Source organism: Gorilla gorilla, chromosome 13, assembly GCF_029281585.2.
Source record: "Gorilla gorilla gorilla isolate KB3781 chromosome 13, NHGRI_mGorGor1-v2.1_pri, whole genome shotgun sequence".
Lineage (NCBI taxonomy): Eukaryota > Metazoa > Chordata > Mammalia > Primates > Hominidae > Gorilla > Gorilla gorilla.
In genome coordinates this window covers 110,581,916-110,594,774 of record NC_073237.2, presented here as the reverse complement: position 1 = coordinate 110,594,774, position 12,859 = coordinate 110,581,916, and the positions used below count along the sequence as shown (strand labels likewise).

The window sequence follows — 12,859 nt, the reverse complement described above, 5'->3', positions numbered from 1 at the left end:
ACTGACGGGGTTTCGTGGTGCGGCCAAATTCCTCTATGGCCATCCCCAGTATCAGTCCTTCCGGATTGAGGAAGCCCCTTCCAGGAATGAGCTCCATATTTAAAGGAGTGGAGGAGATGAACACCTCTCCACCTTGGAGCCCAGAGGTTAAGCTTTCAGGAGGCCCCAGGGCTGGGCAGGAAGGATTGAAGCTGTCCCTCTGCCCATCCCTCAGAGCTGTTTCTCTGGACTTTAATTGAAGGTCGTGATCCTCAAACCTCCATTTTAATGACTAGTTGCAACCTCTTCTCTTCTTCAGACCTTGACCCAGCTTCTCAACCAGCCAGAGCCACTGGTTTGGATTTCATCTTCTATATAATTTAGGGATGCCTAGACCAAGGGACCTTGGCAAGTGGTAACACTTCTCTGGCCTTTGGCTTCCTGATCTATAAGCTGATGGGAACACGAGCAACGACTGCCAAGGGCTCCTCCAGTTTTAATGTCCTGGGGGAGCAGTCACATAACCTCTTTGGGCAAATGCACCAAAAACCTGTGTGTAGAGTCAGGCTGTGGGGAAAAGCTGTCGTGACTATGATCCACAGCTTTCTCATTTACAGACTTCCCCGTTCTGAGGGTCACCGTCCACATTCGTGAAAGGGGTAGAGGACTGAACCTACCTCTGGAGTTGTTCTGAGAATTACACGAGGTGGTGCATGGAGGGTGCTGGGCAAAGGGCTTGGCACAGAGTAAGGGCCCAATAAATGGAGCCACTCATTCAGAGACCGTTGCTGACTAACCTGCTCTCCCACAGGCCCCGGCCGACCAGGATCCCCTGGTTCCCCCTGCAAAGAGACAAAGAGGAGGATGGATTGGGATGGGAGATGAAAGGCTAGACCTCCTGGGGAAGTCCCAGGCCTGCTGGCCTTAGTTGCCATTAGTGGGGATGAACCAGGGATCTTATCTCCAGTGTGTGGCCTTGGAGACCCCCAACAAATGGGCAGAGTCAAAGGGGTACTTGGACAGAACCTCAGGCAGACATGACTCAGTCACCCATTCCCTCTGAGGGGGCCTTGGCTTACTCAGCACCCGGATGTGTATGTCTCATCTAGGTCCTTCAGAAGCCCATTGCATTTTGTGGAGGTGGAAAATGAGGCCCAGAGAGGTGAAGTGACCTGCCTGAGGTCACACAGTGAGCCAGAGGTAGGGCTAGAACCGAAACCTTGGTCTGCCCGGTTGAAATGCACATTCTGGGCCAGGTGCGGTGGCTCACGCCTGTAATCCCAGCACTTTGGGAACCCGAGGCAGGCGAATCACCTGAGGTCAGGAGTTCGAGACCAGCCTGGCCAACATGGAGAAACCCCATCTCTACTAAAAATACAAAAAATTAGCTGGGTGTGGTGCTGCATGCCTGTAATCCCAGCTACTGGGGAGGCTGAGGCAAGAGAATTGCTTGAACCCAGGAGGTGGAGGTTGCAGTGAGCCGAGATTGCACTACTGTACTCCAGTCTGGGTGACAAGAGCGAGACTGTCAAAAAAAAAAAAAAAACAAAACAAGAATGCACATTCCCACTGCATCAGGCTGCCCTATCTCAGGAAGAGCAGGGAAATGGGACGTCACGGCACCAGGGTCCTAGACCTCAACACACTAGAGCTCTGCCACCAGCTCACGGGTGGCTGGGGTGAGTCCCATCTCTGCTCTGGGCTCAGCCTCCCCAGCTATAAAAAAGGGAAATCAGACTCATTTGTCTTCAAGGCTCTGTCCCACTTTCACATTGGGTGGCCTATCTCGGCCTTGTCTGTCTGTTTTGTCCCATGCTGAGATGGCTCCTGCTCCTCAGGCCCACAGCAGATCTGTGGGACAAATCCACACAGACGATGTCACCGCTCCCACCACAGAAACCCAACTGGTATCTGAGGGAGAGAGGCCGAAACCTCAGACGGCAGGACATGGGCTCGGGCTAGCCAGTAGTTTGGCGCATACATGGATGTGGCTTACTGCAAGCCTGGGTGGAGCCTCCTCCCCCTTCGGCTCCTCCCTGGACCTCATGAAAACTAGAGGGGCCAGGACAGATAAGTGGGCCATTTCCCCAGAAGGGAGGGAGATATGGATGACCTGCGCTCCCCCTGGCTCTGTCCTAACCTCCTGTGGGTTTGCCCATCTGTAAACTTGACCCGACAATCTTTTGCCCAGAATGGCTGGGAAAACTCCAACTTAAGGGAGTCCTTGGGAAACTATTAAGTGAGGCTGCCCATGGGCTGAGGACCATTACTCTCCTATCTTGGGCCAGGTCTTTTTTGATAACATTTTTAAAAAACCCTGTTAATATATGTACTATCTATTTATTATGCAGAATAGGGAAAATATAGAGGCCCACAGAAGAAAATGAAAATCTCCTATTGTCCCACCACCCAGAGATAATCCCTGTCCACTTTCTAGCCTCTGCTCTGTGCGTAAAGAAACAGGGTGCCATGTTGGCCAGGATAGTTTCGATCTCTTGACCTCTTGATCCGCCTGCCTTAGCTTCCCAAAGTGCTGCGATTACAGGCGTGAGCCACTGCACCCAGTCAACATGGTGAAACTCCATCTCTACTAAAAATACAAAAAAATTAGCTGGGCGTGGTGCTGCACACCTGTAGTCCCAGCTACTCGGGAGGCTGAGGCAGGAGGACCAGTTGAACCTGGGAGGCAGAGGTTGCAGTGAGCTGAGATTGCACCACTGCACTCCAGCCTGGCAACAGAGGGAGACTCCATCTCAAAAAAAAGAAAAAGAAAGAAAGAAAAAAACAGAAACGGTGCAACCCAGCCCCTGCCACAGGCTCACACTTGAGCATTCCCTTTTATAACCTGTTTCCTCCACCACCCCCACCCCACATTCAGGCATCTTCCCATCTTGTAAAATAGCCCGAAACACCATCTAGGGTGGCTGGACTATATCCCACTACTTAAACAATCCCCCGCAGTTGGACATTTAGGTTGTGTGCATTTTTTTTCTCCCTTACCAATACTTTGTTCTAAATGGGAACCAATTTTTTTCTTCCTTTTCACAACTGGCCATGGGATTTGGGGCTTGACTTGGGGCCCAAATATGTAGGATCCCCTCTTTCCTCTTGTCCCCAGGGATCTCCAGGTCCCCTCACCTTCACGCCATCCAGGCCGGGCCTCCCAGGAAACCCCTTCCTGCCAGGCTGACCCTGCAACAGAGAGACAGGTAAGTAGGAGAAGCTGGACAGGGGCAACATGGCTGGGGTCCAGGGGCTCCAAGGACCTGGCACAGGGTATCCACAGCTGTAGAGAGCCACGTACCCTGGTGGACAGGGGCATATAACCCTGAGTCCACCAGGTGGCCAGCTGTCCTGGAATACAGGCAGGGTTTCCAGCTGCGTGAACTCAGGGAAGCCTCCCCCATCCCTGGGTTGGTCTTCTTGTTGTAAATGAGGAAGATGACACCCGCCTTCAGGGAGTGAGGGAAAGGAAGGAACTTGGCAGATGATCAGGGGGTGCAGGGAAGGAACAGTTTATGCAAGTGGTCCTCAAAGTGTGGCCTGAGGACTACAGGGGTCCCGGAGGCCCTTTCAGAAGGTTCAGGAGGTCAAAATGATTTTCATGATAACACTAAGATGTCATTCGCCTTTGTCACTCTCACTCTGGTGAATGTTAAGTGGCATCTTCCCGAGGCTGCATGGCGCACAATATTGTCAGTGGATTGAATGCAGAAGCAGAGTTGAGAAGCCAGCTGACTTCTATTAAGCCAGACATTAAAGAGATCTGCAAAAATGGTAACACAATGCCACTCTTTCCACTCAATTATTTTGCTATGGAAAATAGAGTGAATTCTCCTAAAAATATAATTTTTATCAACAGGAAATGAGTTTATGATTAATCTTCAATGAATGAATAAATACATTTAAAGTCTCTTCGTTTTAATTACTAATCTCAGTAGGTGTAACCCACACAAACAAAAGCCTTTGGGTCCTCCATCATTTTCAAGAGTGTAAAAAGCTCTGGATACCAGAAATTTCATGAGCTGCTGGTTTATGCAATGGCTGGGACCAAGAGGGGGTGTAGGACAAGTGACTTTGGGAAGGCAGCTTGGAAGAGTGCAGAGGGCTCTGGCTGAGGGCCCAGGCAGGGCGTCCCCACTGCCTGGCTGTGAGATGTTGAGCTAAAGCCTTCACTCTCGTTTGCCTCTTCTCTAATGAAACCAAGGAAAGCAAACATGTGTCATGGGAGAATCAAGGAGAATAAATACTGACATGAAGCACCTGGAACATAGGAGGTGGGCAGTGACAGTCAGTTTCTTGGCTCTTGTCTCTCTCCTTTGGGGTCTGTCCTAGTTCTCTCTCTGGCTGGTCCAAGGCCCTCACTGATGACTTCCCTCTGGAGCACTGGCCAGATGTTGCCCTGCCTGTGCACAGCTGGCTCGGCTCCCATGAATGCCACCTACCCCAGGCCAGTGACACTCACCTCCAAGCCAGGGGCCCCTGGCGGCCCCATGGGTCCCTCATCTCCCTAGAATTGGGAGACACGAGAGAGGAAAAAAGGAGAAAGTTAATCCAGTTGGACTTGCAGAGATCTTGTCCTGTACAGAGGGAAAGGGATGGACAGAGGAGAGCCCTCCTGGACAAAGGGAAACAGCACGCCTGGCCCACCTGCCTGGCCCCACCCAGGGCAGAGGCTCCACTGGCCATGGCCTAGAGGCCAGGCTACACAGTGACTTCCAGTGAATGGAGACTCCAGGCTTCATGGAAGCCCTGGGCATGAGAGTTAAACCCCGTTGTGTGCTGTGAGGAACAGAGCCTCAAACTGCAGCTCAAAGATGTAGGCTCTGAGTTCTGCCATTTGCTCACTGGCAGACCTCAGCCTCACTGTGTCTCAGTTTCCCAGATTGGAGAAGATCATCCTCAAATATAATAAGTGGCTTCAGCTGAGTTCCTGGAGGTCAGCAGTGATGCCTTATTCTTTCTTGCAGCCACCCCCAAACATCACTTGGGATGGCGCCGTGTCTAAGGGGTGTTTGCTGAATGAATGAATGAATGAATGAATGAAGATATGAACAAGTGGCAGGCATACATAGGGCTTTCTTGAGTGGTAATGTGAGTGTAGACAGAAGCATGTGGCTGGTGCCGTTCCCTCCTCTCCCCTTCCTTCCCGCTTCCGGCCCATGAGACTCTCCAGGTGCTCCCCACCCCCACAGGCTCAGGCAGCCTCCTAATTGGCTCCTTCTGGCATGCCAGGCCTGACCAGGGGGCTCCCTCCAGAGCCACCCCCCAGCTCCTTTCCCCCAGCTTCCAGGAAAGCAGCTCCACGTGGTGGCTCCCAGAGCCAGTGCTGGGACCCCGCCAGACCCAGAGCCAGCCCGAGAAGGGATCCATGTCAGCTGGATGCCCGCCTGCGGTCGCGGTGAATCTGGGCTTCCCGCACCCTCAGCCCAGGGCTGTGTGTCACGGGGGCCTGGCGCCTGAGCTAAGGTAGGTGGGGCATGGGAAGGCTAAGAATGGCCTCGTGCACAGGGCAAAATCAGGGGCCCACCCATTAAGTGCCCACCTGGTGCTCCAAGAGCCCCATAGAGACCCCTCCCAACCCACTTCATCAAGTGCACATAGATAAGCAAATCGATGCTCTGCCACTAACTAATTGTGCAAGTCATTGTAATATTCTGGAGGTGCCCCTAGGCCACTCCCAGGAAGCACAGAGTTGACAGCATAGGACGTATGTCATGGGCTTTGGGCTCAAGCAGACCTGGGTTCCCATTGCGGCCCTGCCTGCTACTAACCATAAGACCTGACTGAGTCTCTTTTCCTCTCTGGGCCTCAGTGGACTCATCTGTAAAATGGGGCTGACACTTCCTACTCCCTCATTAATGCCCTGATAAACTGCTACCACGAGCATGGCATTGGCAGTAGTTCTGGGAAAGAAAACTCCAGGGTGACGAGGGTGCAGAGGAGGGAGGGTGTGGGGAAGCCACCCTGCCAGGTGACAGCAGGGCAGAGAAGGTCCCTGGAAGGGGCATGGGGCAGGGCTGTATAGGATGAGCTGGTGGGTAAGTCTGGGGCAGCCCTGGGTGGTGTCCTGGCTGAGGGGGCTCCAGCCCAAGCTAAGGCCTTCAGTACCCAGGACAGGGCAGGCTGGGGGCTGCAATCAGGCCAGGATGGGCAGTGGAGGGGGCCAGACAGTCTCACCTCGGGCCCCAGCTGCCCACGGGGTCCCGGCAGGCCTCGGGCTCCAGGCTTACCCTGGGGAGAAGGGAACAAAAAGGGAGTCTCAGAGGCGGTACCTCCATCTCCATCGCAGGCTGGCAAGGCAACCCCTGCTTCCAAACCAGGCAGCCAGCCCCTGTGGTTCTGCAGAGCTGTCTGCTCCTCCAACTGGAGCTGCCCTGGGCAGGTACTCACCTTCATGCCTTCTGGGCCATTGTCGCCTGGAGGGCCGATGTCTCCTGGGAATCCCTGAGGGGAAGCAGAGAGCAGGGTCACCCACGCGGGCTGTGAAGGGAGTGCTACGGGTATGCGTCTTGCAGGGTGACTGACCGGGTTTCCATCTCATCCTGCTGGGATGGGACCCCAGGCAGGTCAGTTAACCACCTTGATCCCACAGTCCTCAGTGCTAAAACAGGGTGCATGGTTCCAGCCCTGACACCTCAGAGAGTTGCTGAGACAATACACCGGACGGTGCAGGAAAGCATTAAGGTTGTAACATGGAAGGTCACACTCAAGGTCGTTATTTCTCAAATCCGGTGCTGCTACTGGGTCAGAATTAAGGGTGTCTGGGGACATTGCTCCCCAGAGCCAGCCACGCCTTGCCCTGAGAAGTCTTGTCTTTTGGCTGCAGTAATCCTGCAAAGAGGATGATTTTCTGGGTTTGCTGTGACTTTGAAAGCATTGAAAAGCACTGATTTAATTAACCTCAGCTCCAGTCATCGTAAGCTTAAGCCCTTCCTACATCTTGGCCACATGTGTTGGACTCCGCCCCACTCCTCCCATGGGGGCTCCCTGCTTCCCAATGAGGGCCATTCCCCTGGGATGACTATGCAATAGAAGGTTCTTCCCACATGGAGCAGAATCACCTCCCTTCCCTGCAATATCCTCGTGCTCCTCCTTAGGGCCCCACAGAGCACAGGGACTCCCTCTCCCCACAGTGGTCTTTGCACAATTTGGAGACCTGTTACGCAGTTCCCAGAGCCCTGCCCTCCTCCTGTGTGACCCTGGGCAAGTTCCTTAGCCTCTCTGGGCCTCAGCTTCCTCATCTGTAAAATGGTGCCCGTAACACCTCCCTTACAGGGCTAGTCTTAAGTTTAAATGGAACCAGCAAAGTTGCAAGTGCTCAGTAAAAATCTGCATCCAAAATGATTTTGGGTCCTGTACTCTGGGAAAAGAAGTCTGCCTGGGGTGGGCCCATCTCTAAGTGAGAACTTAGCAGTCGGGATGCTGAGCAAATCCTGATGCTCACTCGCATATAACCCACTGATGAGTGAGAGATAATTCACCCGGGTGCTGGAGAGCTGGAGCTCCCTCCCATGGTCTCAGTGAAAGAAGCAGGCAGGGTGCTGACGCGCTTATCAGCTTCCGCGCTTATCAGCCTCCGTGCTTATCAGCTTCCGCCTTCAGCTGAACAGAGCTATCTCTTGGCTACAGAGTCAGCCAATCAAAACAGAACACAAAGACGGGAGAGGCTGATGGCTAAATTGTCCAGGCACCCAGGAAAGGGCCAAAGCAGACCTTATTTGTTCCTACATAGCGGAGCAACCCTGAGGAAGCCACTTTCCTGCTCTGTGACTCAGTTTCTTCAACTGTAAACTGGTGGTGGTAATATCTCCCTCATGCGGCTGTCGTGGCGATTCAGCAAGTTCTCATCTCGCGGACACTGCACAGCCTCCTGGCACCAGGAGGTGCCTAATAAATGTGAGGGAGCATGCCTTCCACCCTCACGGGCCAGAATGCTGGGAAAGCTGGACTCTCAGAAAAGCCTTTTTCCAGTGACCAGAGGAGGGAATTGGGGCCATGGAGGAGAGGCCAAGTCCATTTGTCTAAAGATAGGACTGTGTCATGGCCAAAGTCAACAGAGTGGAAAGTCAGAACTTGTAGCTTTTAGGAAACATTTCCTCATCCAACCGAGTGATAGCAGAAGTGATCTTTGGCAGGGTCCGGCCTATCCGCAGAGCCACACTTTTGTCTTGGATGCAGAGACCTCATGGGTGAGCAAGACCTGGAGGCCAGGGAGTTGTGGGTGGGGGGCTCCAACTGAGGTTGGCCTGGGTGCCAATGATCCTGAGAGGGACGGCAGCCCTGGCTACTGCTCAGCCCAGCTCTCTAGACACGAGACCCATGTTAAAGACGGGGGGATCAAAAAGAACCCAGCCAGCTTGCTTCGCAACATTACATGTGAATTCCGAGTTGATCATTCAGGTGTAGCCTGCCTATGCCAATGATCACACACATCAGAAACCCTGAGGCTCTCTCCTTACTCAACTAGAGTTATTATATTAATTGCTAAATCTATCCTTATTTCTCATTCTTCATTCAAAAGCCCGAATTTTGCATTTACCTCTTGCTCCCCATACCCGGAAGCTCTGAGCCCTGAACCGTTCCAGAGTGGCTGTGGGTGGCTAGGAAAGTTCCAGGGCTTGGAGAGGGAACTCTGAGTGGAGAATGTGGGAAGCTCCTGTGAGGGACCAGACAGTGGCGCACAGAGGGCTTTCATGAATCACAAAGCTGCAGTGGCCACAAAGTTGGCAGAGGACTCTGAGGCCAGCTTTTTGTCCCTGTTGACTTTTGAGAGCCCCTGAGTAAGAGCAGAAGAGCAGAAGGGGAAAATAAATGATTGCTGATCTAGGAATTTCTCCTCTCAGCCTCATCTCTCATATCCTGTGTGACCTAAAGCAAGTCTTTCCCCATCCCTGGGCCTCAGTTTCCCAAGGACAAGACCGAGTCCCAGCAGCAGCCAGACACGGAGAATTGGGGCATCACATACCTCGGGTCCAGGGGGCCCGGGAAACCCAATGGATCCTTTGTCTCCGACTTTGCCCTGTGGAAGAGAAGAGGTTGCAGGGAGGCAGGGGTGAGGGCCCCACCTTCCATGAACCCCCTGCGTTCCCCCGCTGGTTGTGGATGGTTGGAAAGTTCAGAAGCATGTGCATAAAATCTGCTTGGACAACTAGAAGGAGCTACCATTCAAACTCTGCCTCCTGCACTTGCTAACCACGGGACCCTGGGCAAGTCACTTCAACTTTCGGAATCTTAGTTTGCCCATCTGTAAAATGGGAGCAATATTAATTCCCTCACTCCTGGGGTAGTTGGCAGCCTTCAAAGAAACAGTTCAGAAAGGGTCTGATGCACAGAGACACTCAATAAATGACAGCCACTGCTGTTATTGATAACATCACTATTGTTTACAAGGCATCAGGAACCCCAGATCCTCATCAGAGCTTTGTCGGCAAATGAGGCCTGCCTCTGAAGCTGGCTGAGTTACTGAGCCTCTCACAGTATCCTCATCTGTGAAATGAGCACATCCCATTCCTGCCCTGCCCTGCTTGCCCCCAGGAGCTCTCCTGCAGGAGGAAATGAAGTCTTGGAGGTGAAGGTGTCCCCAGCCACATTCCATGATCAGTTGGAGAGTGTGAGGTTTGGGGGTGCTGGAGGAGCAGGTACTTACCAGAGGCCCTGGCTTCCCCCGTGCACCGGGGAACCCTGGCAACCCCTGGCTCCCCTGGAAGAGATCCAGAGCAGGCTGGGGTTAGTGAGGAAGAGAAACGGCCAGGTGAACAGCCGCCCAGTCCTCCTGCTGGTCCCAGGCCCAGAAAACGCCCGCCTTGGAGAAAGATGAGCTCCTTCCTTCCTTTCCCTGCTGTGGGCTCTGGCTTGGATCACACCTGCCTGACACCCCTATAGGCTGGGCCCCAGGAAATGCTAACATGAAACAGCAGCCCGTGTCCTCATCAGGAAGAATCAGGGACCCTGGGGTCGCACGCAGGCTCTGTGGTGCCTCTGACTCCTGGGGAACTCTGGAGACGGGGTCCAGTAGGGAAGAGCCAGGCCTGCTGTGGTTCACAACCCGGAGATACCAAGGCTGGGTCAGGACAGGCCAGCGAGGAGGGAGGGAAGAGGAAGAGGGAGAGCTGGCCAACATCTGGGCCTCGTTGACTGGCCGGGAGAGTTCCAGATGTGGCCACATGATGCCGGACACAGGCAAAGGGGAGCCAGTTTCAGCAAGCCCACAGCTGGGCTCTGGAAGTCAAGGCCACCTCAGTTTGATCCCATAGTCAATATGTCATTTTGTAAGTCCAGTTACTCCCTCAACCTTATCCTAAATATTCATGATCAAGGGCAGGACCCTGAGCCGAGCTCCATTAGGGCAGTCTGGAGCCTTGTTCTTAGGGAACTCACTGTCCGGCAGGGGACACAGTACAAGTCCCCCAAAATCAGAGGAGAAAGGTGGCACCACCAGTGAGGGGAGGACATGCCTCTCAGGGCACCTAGAGAGGGAAATGGCCACTTTCTGAGCAGGTGGGGAAAACGGGCTCTGAGCAGGGTGGTGTGGAAAGGCTGGGTGGAGGGGGTCCCGGGCGGGTAGCAGTCTGTGTGTGTGTGTACAGAGGACCACGGCAGGCAGTTCAGTGGGGCTGGAGTGCAGAGCTGTAAGGCGGGGAGCAGGAGAGTATCAGAGAGATGCACTCACTGGGGTCCTGATGTCTGGTTAGGGAGCCAGGGTGTCATTCTGAGAGCAATAGGGAGCCATGGATGGTGTGTGAGCGGAGAGCAGAGCTTTGCCCTCAGAAGAACAACTGGGTAGCAGTAAAGAAGAAAGAGAGAAAGAAAGAGGCTGGGGCCCAGAAATAAGTTAAAAGGTCACTGTAAAGTCCAAGGAAGAGATGACAAGTGGATCAAGGATGGAGAAGACTGGATTATTTCAAAGGCAGCCGTCTCACAGGTGGGTCCTTGCTCATGATGGGCCCTAGGAAGGAAGCCAGGACCAGGGGAACAGCAGGGCAGGGGCAGGGGCAGGGGGAGGGGAAAATCTCATGCAATTACCTTGTCTCCTTGGAATCCGGGATCTCCTGACACACCTGGAACCCCTTGTTCACCCTAAGTACACACCAGCAAAGAAGGTTACAATGGAGGACACGTGGGCTCTGGAAGCCTCCCCCACAGACCCCCTGGCGAGGTACAGCTGTGCCGAGGCTGTTTCCCAAGTCGGATCCGGCCAGCAGCAGCCTTGTGAGAGGAAAGGACGGGCCCCTGGCGAGGAAAGCAGGCAGTGGCTGGGGGTGAGCTGGCCAATGTGCAGACTTGCCTGGGGCTGCTCGGATGGCTGAAAACGCCACTAACAGAAGCTAAGCTGCCCACTGCCCAGTGTCAACTGGCCTTGCCTGGAGAACTGATGCAGAGCAAATCAAGTGTTTGATCCTTCAACCTCTTCATCATTAACGGGTGTTGTCACACAGGGGTGAAGGCAGCATGTGCAAGGGCCCCACACCAACGTGGTTTCGGAGTGTTTGTGTCTGCTCAATTTTTCACCATCAGACTGAGCTGTCACTTCCTCCTCATGTGGGAGTTTCTGTGCCAGCAAGCAGCTTTGGTCTATTTTTTTTTTTTTTTGAGATGGAGTCTCACTCTAGTTGCTCAGGTTGGAGAGTGGTGGTGCAATCTTGGCTCTGTGCAGCTTTGACCTCCCAGACTCAGGTGATTCTCCCACCTCAGCCTCCCCAGTAGCTGGGACTACAGGCTCGTGCCACCACGCCCAGCTAATTTTTTTTTTTCTGTATTTTTAGTAAAGATGGGGTTTCGCCATGTTGCCCAAGCTGGTCTTGAACTCCTGGACTCAGATGATCTGCCCGCCTCGTGCAGGGATTACAGGCGTGAGCCACTGTGCCTGGTCGGTCTACTTCTAATTAACTATTTTAATCAGCTATAGCATGGGAAATCAGATTTCCTGGCTTGTTGAGACTATGTGTAAACAGCGAGTAAATTGGTCTTGACTTAAGTCTGGGTGTTTGTATTCTAACACGATGTACTGCACAGGCTTAGTGACACTGATTCTGGCTGCTGGAGGCCTCTTCTGCTCCCTCCCTGTTTTTAGCCATGTTCTGGACAGGCAGTCCAGATTGGGAGCTGCTTCCCCTTAGGGCCGAAACCACCTCACACAGCCCTGGCCTCACCCTATCCAGCCCTCCACGTTGGACATTACTGACACTCTGTCGGCCCCAGGATTCAGAAAACATTTACATCCCTGGGAGCAGGAGGAAGAATGGGGAGAAAAACCCAGGAAAAATGGAAAACCTTAGAAAACCCACACATGGCTAAGGCCATGACCTAACAAAAGAACTTCCGTAGTAGAACAAAAGTCAGAATTAAAAAAAATTTTTTTTAACTTACTTTGGTTTTTCCAATTTGGAAAATCCTGTACAACATCCTGGTGTTTGGAGAACCACAGGACTTTTTTTTTTTTTTTTTTTTTAATGTCCAAGAGAGGAGTGAAGGGGTGAAAAAAAGGAGTGAAGGGGTGAAATAAAGGAGTGAAAATAGAAAAACAAGGAAAGTTTAAAAGGCACCTAGGAAATCAGGACAATGAATTTGAAGGGAGCTGGCCTCGGAGCAGGAGCTTTGCTTCCAGAATGCTTCTCCAGGCTGAGAGAGGGAGCCAAGCGGTTGTAAGTGGGACTGAGTCCAGGCTGGGTCATGGAAAATCTGGGATTTGAGGCAGGAGCAACCTTGGAACGTGAAGGGATGGCTCTGTCATCCCAGGGTAGGGCCAGGGGACACGGATGTGTGCGTGGCTGATCGGAACACAGCCTTAAGGCTCCTCCCCACCAAAGGAAAAGGGGTTTCTTTCTCCCCCTCTCTCTCTTTTTTCCCCTAAAGACGTTTGATTTTCCTAAAAACTATG

The 12,859-nt window shown here is 53.0% G+C and overlaps 1 protein-coding gene across 5 annotated transcripts in view; it reads right to left on the bottom strand.

The window, feature by feature from the left end:
* The window catches only part of COL27A1 (collagen type XXVII alpha 1 chain), a 157,781-nt gene that overhangs the window by 66,524 nt on the left and 78,398 nt on the right, over nt 1–12,859 (bottom strand). For all 5 annotated transcript variants that reach the window (XR_010130328.1, XM_031014649.3, XM_055350483.2 and 2 more), the window contains 8 exons: nt 11,005–11,058; nt 9,629–9,682; nt 8,948–9,001; nt 6,373–6,426; nt 6,160–6,213; nt 4,445–4,489; nt 3,118–3,171; nt 777–821 (listed from right to left, as the gene is read on the bottom strand). Coding sequence is in view for 4 of the 5 variants with exons in the window: in XM_031014649.3 (XP_030870509.2) it covers nt 777–821; nt 3,118–3,171; nt 4,445–4,489; nt 6,160–6,213; nt 6,373–6,426; nt 8,948–9,001; nt 9,629–9,682; nt 11,005–11,058 (414 nt within the window). In the remaining variant the exon portion in view is untranslated. The remainder of the gene's footprint in view (nt 1–776; nt 822–3,117; nt 3,172–4,444; nt 4,490–6,159; nt 6,214–6,372; nt 6,427–8,947; nt 9,002–9,628; nt 9,683–11,004; nt 11,059–12,859) is intronic.